The 13,993-nt window shown below is 42.9% G+C and overlaps 1 protein-coding gene across 2 annotated transcripts in view; it reads left to right on the top strand.

The window, feature by feature from the left end:
* The window catches only part of WASF1 (WASP family member 1), a 54,547-nt gene that overhangs the window by 14,465 nt on the left and 26,089 nt on the right, over positions 1–13,993 (top strand). For both annotated transcript variants that reach the window (XM_072141794.1, XM_072141795.1), the window contains exons 2-3: positions 10,616–10,775; positions 13,636–13,770. In XM_072141794.1, coding sequence (XP_071997895.1) covers positions 10,643–10,775; positions 13,636–13,770 — 268 coding nt within the window. In that variant the 5' untranslated portion in view covers positions 10,616–10,642. The remainder of the gene's footprint in view (positions 1–10,615; positions 10,776–13,635; positions 13,771–13,993) is intronic.

Consider the following 13,993-nt stretch of genomic DNA (forward strand, 5'->3'; position numbering starts at 1 on the left):
GATGTGACAATAACTCTTTTGTATTGTTGTATGCACATGCAGTGGAACAAACACTACTATAGGTTTCTGCATTCATGAGTCTTGCTATGTGTATTGTGATATCTTTAGATAAAAGTATGTAAAAGGGTTTGTTACAATATGGGGATAATTCAAGCATAATGGCACTTTAAATAATTTCACACAAAATAGTTGAGTTACTTTATTATGTATTGTAAAAAATCTCTCAAATGCAGTCATGAAAATAATAAACATTACTGCAGCCAATTTCCTGCTGTGGTTACTGGCATCATGGCTCCCAGTCCTGAGCGGTAATGCCAGTGGAGCTTTGCAGAAGATCAAAGAGAGAAGGAAAAAGTGTTTGTTTTCTTTTATTTATGTTTTATGAATTTTATGAAACCCAGATAGCCCATTCACATCCATCTATTTTATATTAATTCTGAGCTATTTTTGTCGAATTAAGCATGAGTCAATACATGCCAGTAACCCTTGGAAACGGACCATAAAGTATTGGTATGGGAAGATTTGAGTTTTCCTTTAAAGCATTTTGAAAGAAACTGGACTCGCTTGGCATAGCGGTATATCAACAATAATTGGCAGAGAGATTTCTGTGTGGGCATAATGGAAAAAAATATCTTATGTCATATAGAGAAGCAATATCTTTGTATGCATATCTAGCTCCATAAATAATATTATATCTCAAAGTCTGGTATGTTTTATTCTGAGGGGCGACAAGCTGCTGTGAGAGGCGTCTCCCCCTTTCCTTTTAATGGGAAATTCATTAGGAACCACTTTTCACTGATATTACAATGGATATTTTAATGATTGGTGGCAATCTCTTCTGTGATCAGGCATATTTACCTATCCAGAGCTGTTGGCCATACACACCAACAAGCATGCATATATTTGGATTGGATTGGACCTCCCCTTACACATTAATTTGTGGGCTGTTCCTGCAGAAGTTGACATGCTTGTTTCACTTTAATGTTGCGTTCACTTGTGGCATTTAGGCTTCTTTCACACAAACCTATGCTCTCCTGGACTGGGACCCGGGACACTGGCAGCTGGCTAGAGAAGTGGAGGGGGAGCGCTCCCCCACCCCAGTCCGCTCTCTCTATGGGGAGACATGCAGGAATGCTGTATGTATGGCAAATGATAGAGCATGCCCCATCTTTTTCCAGTGGCAGCACAGTACAGTGACAAATGTTGTGCTCACCGTACCATTCCCGTGCACAATGCACTTCTATGACGGCTACGATTGCCATAAATGTTTGTGTGAGGCTTAACTGCTAAGGAGAGGAGATTTGCCTAATTATATTGCTGTCAACATTACATTTACAAAATGCATGAATTAACACAATGTCACCTGGCTCTTGGGAACGCTTACCTCCTTCCCACAACAGGCTCCTGCCCCTGCAGCCGCACTGAGGAGCAGATGACTGCGCTTTGAGAGAGCTGAGGTCACCTAGCTCTTGGAAACAATTGCGCATGCGTGATCGGCTCCCTTTCACTATGTTCCTTCCCACAACAGGCATCTGTGCTAGCACTGTGGGAGGAAGTCCGGTGAGGAAGCAGACCGCGCGTGTGTAAGCGTTCCTAAGACATCACTGGCTCTCGGGAGCGGCTGAATCCGAGGGGGCGTGATATACAAGGAGGGATGAATAAATTATAAGACGAAAATCTCTGGGTGCAGTGTGGGTCACAGGAGCACCCGGAGCTAATTTGAATGAATTAAACAGAATTGACATAGTTTTATAGCTAGAGAAGAGAAGTCACTGTGCACGCAGCTAAATGTGTGTGTGCTTGATTTACAATGTGCTTTTTTTAAGTGGTAGATTTCTTTTACCTTAATGTTGACATCAATGTAATTGGGCAAATGTCCTCCTCTCAGCTGTTGTGAAATGCACCCTCACATTTTCTTTTACAAAACACAATGGTGACACACTGGGGGAGATTTATTAACCCCTTCCCGACATTGGACGTAGTAATACGTCACGGTCTGAAGGGATTTGGCGCATGTAGTACTACTACATCACGCTTCTGGCACCGGCTGCTTAACGTAGCCGGTGCTAAAAGCTGTATTACACTGTGTTAGGTTGAGCAAGCGATCGTCTGTAACAATCTGTGCAATAAATCAGTATCATTACTGGACCCGTGGTGAACACTGTAAAAACAAAACTAGAAAAAATTGCCAAAAATTTACATTTTTCATAAAATCCCACAAAAATGTTTCAAAAATTTATGTGTGCCAAAATAGTGCCACTGAAAAGTACAACTCAATGCATAAAAGCCCTAAACCAGCCCAGTCCCCCAACAAATATTAAAGTTATGTCTCTGAAAAGAAGGGGATGGGGTATCATCATAATTGTAGTGATCTATAGAATAAAGATGACAAATAATAAATATGTTATTTTTACGGTACGGTGTACGGCCCCAAAGAATACAAAAGAAAGGAAACCAAAATTGACTATTTACTTTACCTCTATACATTTAAGAGTTAATAAATTGTTATCCATGAGCTTATGAATAACTAAAATGAAGTATTTGTAAAGTGCATCTAATGTTGAAGAAAATAAGCCCTTACATGTCCAAATTGCCAAAAAAATAAAGATTGTATAGCCTTTAAAAAGTGACAACTCAAATCTGCTCTGAATGGCGCAGCTTCCCTTCAATGTCCTGGCATGTGCCCATACAGCAGGTTACAACCACATTTGGGGTATTGTTGTACTCAGGAGATATTAGGTATCAAACTTTGTGGAGCATTTTGGTATTTTATCCACTGAGAATCCCCTGTAAAACAGTTAAAGGGTTAACAAACTTCATTAAAGTTGTTTTACATACATTGAGGGGTGTAGTTTCTATTATGGGGTAATTTATTGATCTAGTTTATGGCAAAAAATTTTTGTGAACGGATCAATTTTTTTGGCACAACGCCTACATTTTCTGGAGTCAGGGCTAGGTCATGCCCCTTTCCCAAAGTCACGCCCCTTTTTTAGGCGAATCGGAAAACTGTCCTCTCTGCATTTCAGGTGGAAATTACCGTATATACTCGGGTATAAGTCGTCGGCACCGTGTCCCCGCGCTGTCCGTTGCAGGGATTGTGATGTGGACGTTCTACTATGTGTGCATCGGCACACACTGTGATGTCAGCGAGCAGCTGACGTCATGGTACCTGCGACGGACCAGGCGGGGACATGGAGCCGATGCTAGAGCATCGCTGTATAGAAGAGGACCTGCCAAGGGGAGGTGGGCATCGGAAGTAGAGTACACTATTTGTTTGTTTTTCTTACGGGCATTTTATTGGGGGCAGAGGCTGCAGGCTATATACTTGGGGGCTGGCGGGCTATATCCTACAGGGGGGTGGAAGTCTATATACTACAGGAGGCTGGCAGGCTATAATACTACAGGGGGCTGAAAGGCTATAATACTACAGGGGGCTGGCAGGCTATATACTGGGGAGGCTGTGACCAATGCATTTCCTACCCTCGGCTAATACTCAAGTCAATAGGTTTTTCCAGTTTTTTGTGTTTAAAATTAGGGGTCACGGCTCAAGTATATACAGTACTCCAGAATTCTGCCAGAGACATGTATAGATATTTTGATGTCACACAGGTGCAGTTAGGCTACATTCACATGTGGCGTTTTTATTGCGTTTTGAAATTCAATACAACAGCTGTGGAGATTAAATTGCTTAATTGCATTGCTGTTAACATTGTGTTTTTACAAAATTGTGTTAACCCTTACAGGACTCGGCCTATATTGCCATATATAGCAATTTTTCTGATAATTTTAATAGCCTGTAATTTACATTATACATGGCAAGCCTACAAGTCTCTATGAGTCTGTTGGCTGCCATGGCAAACGATCACGAGGGGGAGAGGGCGATGATCAGCCATCCGAGATGCCGGTGCCCATCGGCAGCAATGTTAGGTACAGTGGTCGTGTTCGACTGTGGCACTTTACAGGTTAACAGCACCATTCCAGAACCATGACGTAATAGTACGTCTGGTATGCGAAGGGGTTAATGTAATTGTTTCAATGTTTTGGTAACTTTGTGTTAACATATTGGGGCTCATTTACTTGGAGTCCGCAGACTACACAAACGTCAGATATTCAGACGATTACCGTTTTGTGCCGCATTTAAAATGGGATTGTGGCGCAAACGTGCAGGCTTTCATGCGGCACAAATCGGGGGGGCGGGCCGTCGGACGATCCGACTTATTCTTCACTTCTATTTTTCACTTTTTTCCTTCCACATGCAGTAAACTTTTTTTTTTTTTTTTTTTTGAAAACTAGATTTTGGCTTATGTTAGAGAAATTACAGTATTTTTCAGACTATAAGACGCTTCTTACTATAGGACGCACCCCAGATTTAGGCTTCCAAAAAAAGGAAAAATATATTTTACACCAATTAAAATATCCCTGTTGGTTGCACTAAAGCACAGCATACACAGACATACACATATACGCAGCGTGTCTCCAGTGAAATCCGGCACGGATCTTAGCAGGGTGGAGTAGCCTTTTTACAAAGTATACAAATGGTGGTGCTCAGCCAGAGCAAACAGTCCATATATATCAACCAAAAAGGATTCAGCGGCACTCACCAGCATGCGCGAAGATTTCTTTATTGAGGTAAGTACAATAGCAGAGCGGTGCCTGGCGACGGGCTGTTTCGCGCTAGTCTAGAGAATCATCAAGCCTTGGCTGGGAGATTGGGTGCTTCTCTATATCAGGGCATCACCCGATCTCCATTACAGGGTCAGGAAGGTCGGGCAGTGCTGGATCCTCCTGACCTTTTGGTCTATAAGACGCAGGGACTTTTTAGAAAGATTTTTTCAAGTCCAAAAAATACGGTATATTTTCTAGAGACACAATTTAATATTCTGTGCAATTTATTGGGAAGCTGGAAATAAATTCCAAAGGTGGAAGAATGTGCAGTTAAGATAGCACTGCTCTGTTATTCTTTGGATCAGTATGATCATGAGACAACAAATTTATATAGTTTAGTCTCCATACTATTAAAAAAAAATCAAAAACCTTGCATTAAGAAAATAATACATTGCATCGCCATATTCTGACACTTGTACGTTTTCATACTTCAGTGTACGGAGCTGTGTTAGGTGTTATTGTTTGTGGAAAGGGAATTGTTAATTGATACCATTTTGGTCCCCATGGTCACTTTTTATTCAAATTTTTATTGGAGGCAAAATGGCAAAAAAGTCGCGTTTGTACTTTTAGGCCCTATTTTCTTCTACGGGGCTCATCCCTGGGAATAATTGTTTTTATATTTTATGTGTTTATTTTGTTTAGGGAAAGGGGAGCAATTCAATATATATATTTTTTTTAGAACTTTTTAAAAAACATTTTTTACCATTATTTCAGCCCCCCCTAAGATACTTGAACCCTGGGGGATCTGATCACTCATACAATATGCTGCAGTACAACTGTATTGTAGTATATTATAGATATTATAGATATATTACTTAATCTTAATTAATATTGAATGAATAATGACAGCTATGGGAGCCTTTTGTAGACTCCCAGCTATAACTGCAATTATGTCACGGGTTCGGTGCTGACACCATCCACGGCAGTTCCTGGTAGTTATAACCTGTTTTATGAATAGTATGTATAGCTAACACCTGCTGCGTATGGAGAGTGCATGGACCGTCAGCCCTCTCTATACTACCCTTCACAACCGCCCAACATATATTTATGATGGGCAGTAGTGATGGGGTTAAGAAAAAATTGAAGAGGCTTGGGGAGGCATGGTGGTTATAAACATATGTTTGCAATATGGTGTATTAGAACGAGATGAAAAACTAATGTGCATGGGTAACCCCACAAAATTTGCCAGTCAGGGGCCACAAAATTCCTTGTAGCGGCCCTGGGTTACTGGGCCACTTGTGCTTTTAGTGCCACAATAATTACAAGATCCCAAACAATACTTGTGATTTTGCTCTATGAAGTTTCCCCCCCCTTCCCGCTGCTTTTCTTTACCTGTGCTCTGTATAGCAAACACACTGCCTCCCAGCTGTTGTGCTCTACTTGTTTGATGTTTGTATAGGCAGAATCTTTTATGCATATTGCAAACCTCTGTGTACTCAAAGCTTCTCATTCAGATGAGCAAAATGGAGGATTGTATCCCATGGCTGATCACGGGTATGTCACTGTGTGTTATTTAACCTAGAAGGCAAAGCAATCTTTTAGGTCTCTTATAAGCAGCCGTCCAGACTTTAACCTGAGACTTGAAAGATCACGTGCGGCACTGTACCGCTTCGTACCCGGGAAAAAGATAGAACATGTCCTATCCTTTCTTTCTCCTTAGTACAGCGCCATGTATCCCTATAGAGGGGGGGGGGAAATGCGCTCACCTCCTCCTCTCCCCGCGCGCCGCCGTTGCCTGCCGAGCTACGGTACGGCGGGCAACTGCAGTGTGAATGTAGCCTTAGAAATATGCCTTTCATGTTTGCATTTATTTCATGTCTGCAGTATAACTTGAAATGTTTTCTCACTGTAAGCAATGACAAATCTTAGTAGTCTCTTCTTTTTATACTTTGACACATTTGACTTTGAAAGCTAAGATAGTGTTCTTCCGGAGGTACCTTGGCAAGTCATGCGTCTTCAGATGATTGCAGTCATTTCTCAGAAAAGTTTGCTACCCTTGCTGTCAGGTTGCTCCACATTGACTGATAAATAATGGTTGTGGAGATGGTTACTGAAATGCTCAGTCATTCTTCCTCTGCTCCTCTGTAGATTAAAATGATGTATCTGATTTATACAATAAAACATTACTCAAAACTCTATTCCCATATGTTTGAGCACGTCAAAATATTTTTCCTAAGGTCTTGTGTATGTGCTCAGTCGAGACCCCACTAAAGTGCCTCCTAGACACAAAAATCTTTTTTTCTAATTTAGTTGTATTACAATACGATAAAGCACAAAGCTATAGTCACTTCTTCTGTGCTTGGGCCGTTTTTATTTCACATTTTATAAGAACTAATAAGTTATATTTTAGCGTACACCCTCACAACTTTTCCCTTCCCTCATCTCTTTCTTTTCCCTGTAACTAGATCTTACAGGTGGTGTACATCCTGAGTGTATATTATAGTGTGTGAACATGACCCTTTGTTCATACAGCAGGACATCATTGAGATCATGTCACTGACCTGTAACAGGTTTTTGGCTATTTTTTGGACTAAATATGACTGGTTTCCAATAAGTGTGTTTTACCCAATTCTTCTAAATCAAAGACAGTTCAAGCCCAAAAATGAAAGCATAATTTTATTTATAATTGCCTCACCTTAAATTTGTTGCCTTGGTCTTTGTTATAGACCTATTATACTTTCTTATGTGAGTTGCTTAGAAAGGTTGTGCTTCTTCAGTGCAGGAACCAGTATAATCTTTAGCAGCCCATAGACTTTAGACCTTAGACAGTCTTGAATGTTTGGTTGCTGCCAGAAAATAGATTAGACATAATGGACTTTTCCGTACGCTATGCTTTTGTATCTGTCTGAAGATTACTGCTACCATTCACTTTCCTCAGAATGTTGAATCATCTGCAGTGTACACGGATATCATAAATCTATGTATGACAGCAAGATGCCTTCTAACACTAATAGTCCTGGAAAGTAATTATACATTGTGTGCATAGATTGCTAGTAAGTAATGGATTTGATTGATAATGCCCTTTTGTTTATTGCACATCAGTGTTTGACTCAATCCATGTGCATATCCATTTCATAGAAATATTAACATGACAATTCTGGTTACCTAAAAAAGCATGTATTATCTGTAATGGTTACGATAAATGTATAGCATCATCTTTTACAAATTCTTATGACTTTTTTTCATAAAGTTTTTGTGTGTATCATTTAATTTGTTCGTCATCAACTGACCATTACCGTATTTTTCGGACTATAAGGCACACAAAAATCCTTTTGTTTTTCTCAGAAATCAAAGGTGCGCCTTATATACGAACCATACTTACAGGCAACAGCTGCCTTGAGCTGTGCACAGGTCTGCCACCTGCTGGCCATTCATCCTTACATCCTCAGGTGTGCCTTATAATTTGGTGCGCCTTATATATGAACCTAGATGGTTTAGCTGGCATTTATTGATGGTGCGCCTTATAGTCCAAAAAATACTGTATATGGAATGTTGTGTCTTATGGAAAATTTTGGGTTACGTGCTGGAGATACGATACCAGTACATCAGGATGTCACAAGAGACCGAATTACATGAGGTCACTATCTAGGGGTAATCAGAGTCTCTCTGAATGTGACACGCTATAGTGCACTTATACGTCCCAGCAAGTGCAGAGTAATTTCACTGATGACTAAGCCTCTTCAGTGGAGCCTCGGTAACATGGTGATGCCATTATTTATTTTGCATGTTTTGTCTTCATCTTTTATAACATACCGTAGTTATTAAGATTATGTGATTACCGTTGTGAATGTTGTGTCCTCTAGTGTCAAATATGGTATTTACTGTGTTTCTTCCTTTATGTATTGCCGTTGAAAGCAAGTTTATGTATATAATTCTGCATACATCTTTCTCTTACAATGACATATAAACCAGTCGCATAAAAACTGATTGTCCTATTAAAACATATAATAAAAGTGATCACCAAGCGAATCTCCTCAATTGTCCTGGCTTCTGGGTACAATAAGACCAGTATAAGAGCTGGTGGCCTCCTTCTGAAATCCTCTATGACCATTGACAGCATTTTGACCTCTTGCAGTAAATAACCTATCCAGTGCACAAATTACCATGTACTAATAGGCTTCACTCTAACAATTACTAAACGTAAGGGGAAAATACGTAGTTGTGTGTTTTTGTTTTTTTTAAATGGATGCAATGGATAGAGTACATATGTATGTCATAATGTATATGAATTGTTCTGAGCTGGACCCAGTAATACTGATGGCTTGCGTCAAGGGGATTTTATGCACTGTTGCTGCAAAGCTACTGCCCAGGGTCCATAGCAGCCCTTAAATGATAGTACTAAAGTATCTACCTGTATTCTAATGCTAAGCAATGACCCTCCAATGTTACTTTCAGCCACCCTTTATGTTACATTTTGGCATTGTCCAAAGCATGTAAAGCATTAAGCCAAGCAAAATACCCTATATCTATGAACCTTGCCTTTGTACCCAGCACATAACAACCCTTTTAACCCTTTTTTCACTGCTCACCTAACAACATGTTCACTACGTCTTATTGATGGGCCATAGTGCATCAGTTATGCAGATCACTTTAGTTTGGCTGACTTGCACAAAAATATCCTGTCTTGCACATGTAAGAATCGGGCAGCCAATAGTAATGGATTGTATGTATGTTTGTCTGTATGTCTTTATGTTCCATTTTTGCTTGTCTGTTATGTCTATGGCTGGCTGTATTCTAAACACTGGCATTGTGTTGGGATTTCAGCCTGGCATGTTTACACACTAGAGCTCTGTCTCTCTTTGTGAGCGCTCCTGACATGATGCATTATTTAATTAGCATCAAGTTTCCGCCGGACAGAACAGCAGATCGTGTTAAAGTCATGTGAAAGAAGCTATTGCTTGTTGGGCTTTCCCAGTGCTGCACTGTGAATAGGAAACCACTGCCAAACTAAGCTTCTGCCATTCATGGAGACGAGCGAACTGGAAGCAAGGATTCACTGTAACTGCATACACAAATTTACATCTACTACTGATTCTATAAATGGCTCATTATATTCCAGCCTAGCCCCTGCTTTCTTCCTCCAAGTATAAAACACAGCTGGATTATATGTATGGGGTGGTGTCTGTCACATGACTCAGCATGTAACTAGTCAGTCCGAATCAATACATAATACAAGCATTACATCATCGAAATATGAAAAATTTGATAAATACATGTATGTATTCACCATAGGATATCTGATTTAAGGTGTTTGAGCACATCGCTGAGCCAGTGAAAGGTCAGTTCAACGGACACTTGGCATGGAGAGCCCCTCATATTGAATAATAATTTACCTCTATTGGTAGAAATTGATAGCTAATTTTTCAGACAAATTACTTCCGCTATAGCATTTACTATATAGTGCAGCAAGAGGGTGCACGAGAAGGGACTAAGATTACCAAATTTGGGGGTGGATGAGATTATTGTGATTCACAGGCTCCAAGCCTGGCGACCAATTCCCTTAAAGGGCATGAAGGGAGCATCAGTAACATAAGGAGTAGGGGATTCTAGTCTAAATTCTAGTTCTAAATCACACTACTATACTAATGTAATAATCCATATGTGTGGTCGCTATTGTCACATGCGTCATCATTATTTCGCATATTCACGAATGTATTCTGCCATTTGGCAGCACTTAATTAAAATATGCTAGTCTGGTATGAGATGGCTCAGCTACTGTTTCCATAGACATTTTGTGATGTGGGAGTGGGTGGTGGAGATTTTGTTATGCTGAAAATAAAGAAATGTAAGAGCTTGGTACCTTTTCAATAGTCATCAACTAAATTGTGAGGGATTTCAGTACTCAAAAATATAAATAAACTGGTCAATAAAAATGTGTTTATGTGATGTACTTTATGTGATGATATTAGACACGATCACTGAAGTGTCATATATATTTGTGTTCTTTCAGGTAAGAAGAGATCTTCTTTGACCAAGAATGCCGCTCGTTAAAAGAAACATCGATCCCAGGCACCTGTGCCACACTGCCCTGCCGAGGGGGATCAAAAATGAATTGGAATGTGTGACCAATATATCACTGGCAAATATTATTAGACAACTTAGTAGTCTGAGTAAGTATATGTCCATTCTTCTCTGTGTATAGTTGATAGTTTAAATATACCGTATATACTCGTGTATAAGCCAAGTTTTTCAGCACAAAAAATGTGCTGAAAAACCTCACCTCGGCTTATACACGAGTCAAGGAAAAAAAAACTTATATACTCACTCTCCAGCGGCCCGATGCTCCTTGCTGCTCCCCGATGTTCCCGTTTTTGACGCGGCTCATCTTCTCTCTTCCCCGTGGCTCCTCTTCTTTCTTCTGTCTTCTTTAACAGCCGGCATGGACGCGGCCATGTTATCTTCCGGCCTGCCGGCGCATACTATGACGTCAGCAGCGGCCGCATCATAGTATGCGCCTGCTGGAAGGAAACATGGCTGCGTCCTTGCCGGCTGTTAAAGAAGACAGAAGAAAGAGGAGGAGCCACGCGAAGAAACAAGACAAGCCGCACCAAAATCGGGGAGCCGCGCGGACATCGGGAAGCCGCGCTGAGCATCAGAGGGTGAGTATATAAGTTTTTAATTTTTTTTAAGTGCTGGGGGGGGCTGGCTGTATACTACTAGGGGCAGGCTGTATACTACTAGGGGCAGGCTGTATACTACTAGGGGCAGGCTGTATACTACTAGGGGCAGGCTGTATACTACTAGGGGCTGGCTGTATACTACTAGGGGCTGGCTGTATACTACTAGGGGCTGGCTGTATACTACTAGGGGCTGGCTGTATACTACAAGGGGGAAGGCTGGCTGTATACTACTAGGGGCTGCCTGGTTGTATACTACTGGGGGCAGGCTGGCTGTATACTACTGGTGACATGCTGACTGTATACTACTAGGGGCTGGCTGGCTGTATACTATATGGGGTTGCTGGCTGTATACTACTAGGGGCTGGCTGGCTGTGTACTACTAGGGGCTGGCTGGCTCTATACTACATGGGGGCTGGCTGGCTCTATGCTACATGGGGGCTAGCTGGCTCTATGCTACATGGGGCCCGGCTGGCTCTATGCTACATGGGGCCCGGCTGGCTCTATGCTACATGGGGCCCGGCTGGCTCTATGCTACATGGGGCCCGGCTGGCTCTATGCTACATGGGGCCCGGCTGGCTCTATGCTACATGGGGCCCGGCTGGCTCTATGCTACATGGGGCCCGGCTGGCTCTATGCTACATGGGGCCCGGCTGGCTCTATGCTACATGGGGCCCGGCGGGCTCTATGCTACATGGGGCCCGGCGGGCTCTATGCTACATGGGGCCCGGCGGGCTCTATGCTACATGGGGCCCGGCGGGCTCTATGCTACATGGGGCCCGGCTGGCTCTATGCTACATGGGGCCCGGCTGGCTCTATGCTACATGGGGCCCGGCTGGCTCTATGCTACATGGGGCCCGGCTGGCTCTATGCTACATGGGGCCCGGCTGGCTCTATGCTACATGGGGCCCGGCTGGCTCTATGCTACATGGGGCCCGGCTGGCTCTATGCTACATGGGGCCCGGCTGGCTCTATGCTACATGGGGCCCGGCTGGCTCTATGCTACATGGGGCCCGGCTGGCTCTATGCTACATGGGGCCCGGCTGGCTCTATGCTACATGGGGCCCGGCTGGCTCTATGCTACATGGGGCCCGGCTGGCTCTATGCTACATGGGGCCCGGCTGGCTCTATGCTACATGGGGCCCGGCTGGCTCTATGCTACATGGGGCCCGGCTGGCTCTATGCTACATGGGGCCCGGCTGGCTCTATGCTACATGGGGCCCGGCTGGCTCTATGCTACATGGGGCCCGGCTGGCTCTATGCTACATGGGGCCCGGCTGGCTCTATGCTACATGGGGCCCGGCTGGCTCTATGCTACATGGGGCCCGGCTGGCTCTATGCTACATGGGGCCCGGCTGGCTCTATGCTACATGGGGCCCGGCTGGCTCTATGCTACATGGGGCCCGGCTGGCTCTATGCTACATGGGGCCCGGCTGGCTCTATGCTACATGGGGCCCGGCTGGCTCTATGCTACATGGGGCCCGGCTGGCTCTATGCTACATGGGGCCCGGCTGGCTCTATGCTACATGGAGGCTGGCTGGCTATATACTACTGGGGGCTGGCTGGCTGTATATTACATGGGGGCTGACTGTAAACTACATGGGGGCAGACTGGCCTGGCTATATACTACTGGGAGCTGGCTGGCTTTATACTACTTTGGGCTTGCTGGCTGTATACTGGGGGGGGGCTGTGACCAATGCATTTCCCACCCTCGGCTTATACTCAAGTCAATAAGGTAAGCAGGAACAGAAATGAGTGTTACCCGTAACTGTATCAAGAGACACAGATCATTTTTGTAGACAAGGAAACTTATTTTATTCAGAGTTTAAATTATACTTAACTCTGCTTTTAGGTGGTAGCATTTTTGGTACAAATTACAAATCATCTTAAATAGCTTTTGCCACATTTATCAAGGGTTTAGACCCTTTTACGACTAAGGGGGTGTGCTTTCATGAAAGTTGGGATGGCTTTTCTTGTGTGTGCCATAATATGAGGTGCAAAGTAGGACTAGACAGTGTTATAGTACATAAGATGTATCATCCGGCATCAGACACAGTGATAAATCTGGTGCAGCATATGTCTAGTATAACTGTGCCCCAAGTATACTTTGTGTTGTACTATTTATAATGACGTTTTAACCGTTCTCTAGCATAGGTTATCCCCTAAATTACAGCTGTGGATGGTTCTTTAAGTATTATCTGTTGCACTCTCCTTGTTCCACACTTACCACTGTCTTACTCGGACAAGAGTTTTTCACGTCTAAATGTTATCAGTGATTTTCACACATTCCCATAAAGTATTTATGTTGGCAAAGTAAATGTTTTGCTGTAATGTTTTTCCATTTGTGTTCAAGGTAAATATGCAGAAGACATATTTGGGGAGCTCTTCAATGAGGCCCACAGTTTCTCCTTCAGAGTGAACTCCCTACAAGAACGTGTTGATCGGTTATCTGTCAGCGTGACACAGCTAGATCCTAAAGAGGAAGAACGTAAGTTTATAACAAGCCTCTTTTCCCTTTTACATTGTGGCAGTGTATGTGCTTATTACAGTGAAATCTTTCATACACATTATTGAGCCTCCCATAATTCTCCTGACAAGCAGACCCAGCTGGACAATGCATGCTGCCATTGTGTGATGTTCGCACATGAAATAGGTCATCTTCAGTTCCACATTCCGCTGCAGTTAATTAAACAACGGAGAAGAGCATTAAA

This window comes from Engystomops pustulosus, chromosome 3 (assembly GCF_040894005.1).
Source record: "Engystomops pustulosus chromosome 3, aEngPut4.maternal, whole genome shotgun sequence".
Classification (NCBI taxonomy): Eukaryota; Metazoa; Chordata; class Amphibia; order Anura; family Leptodactylidae; genus Engystomops; species Engystomops pustulosus.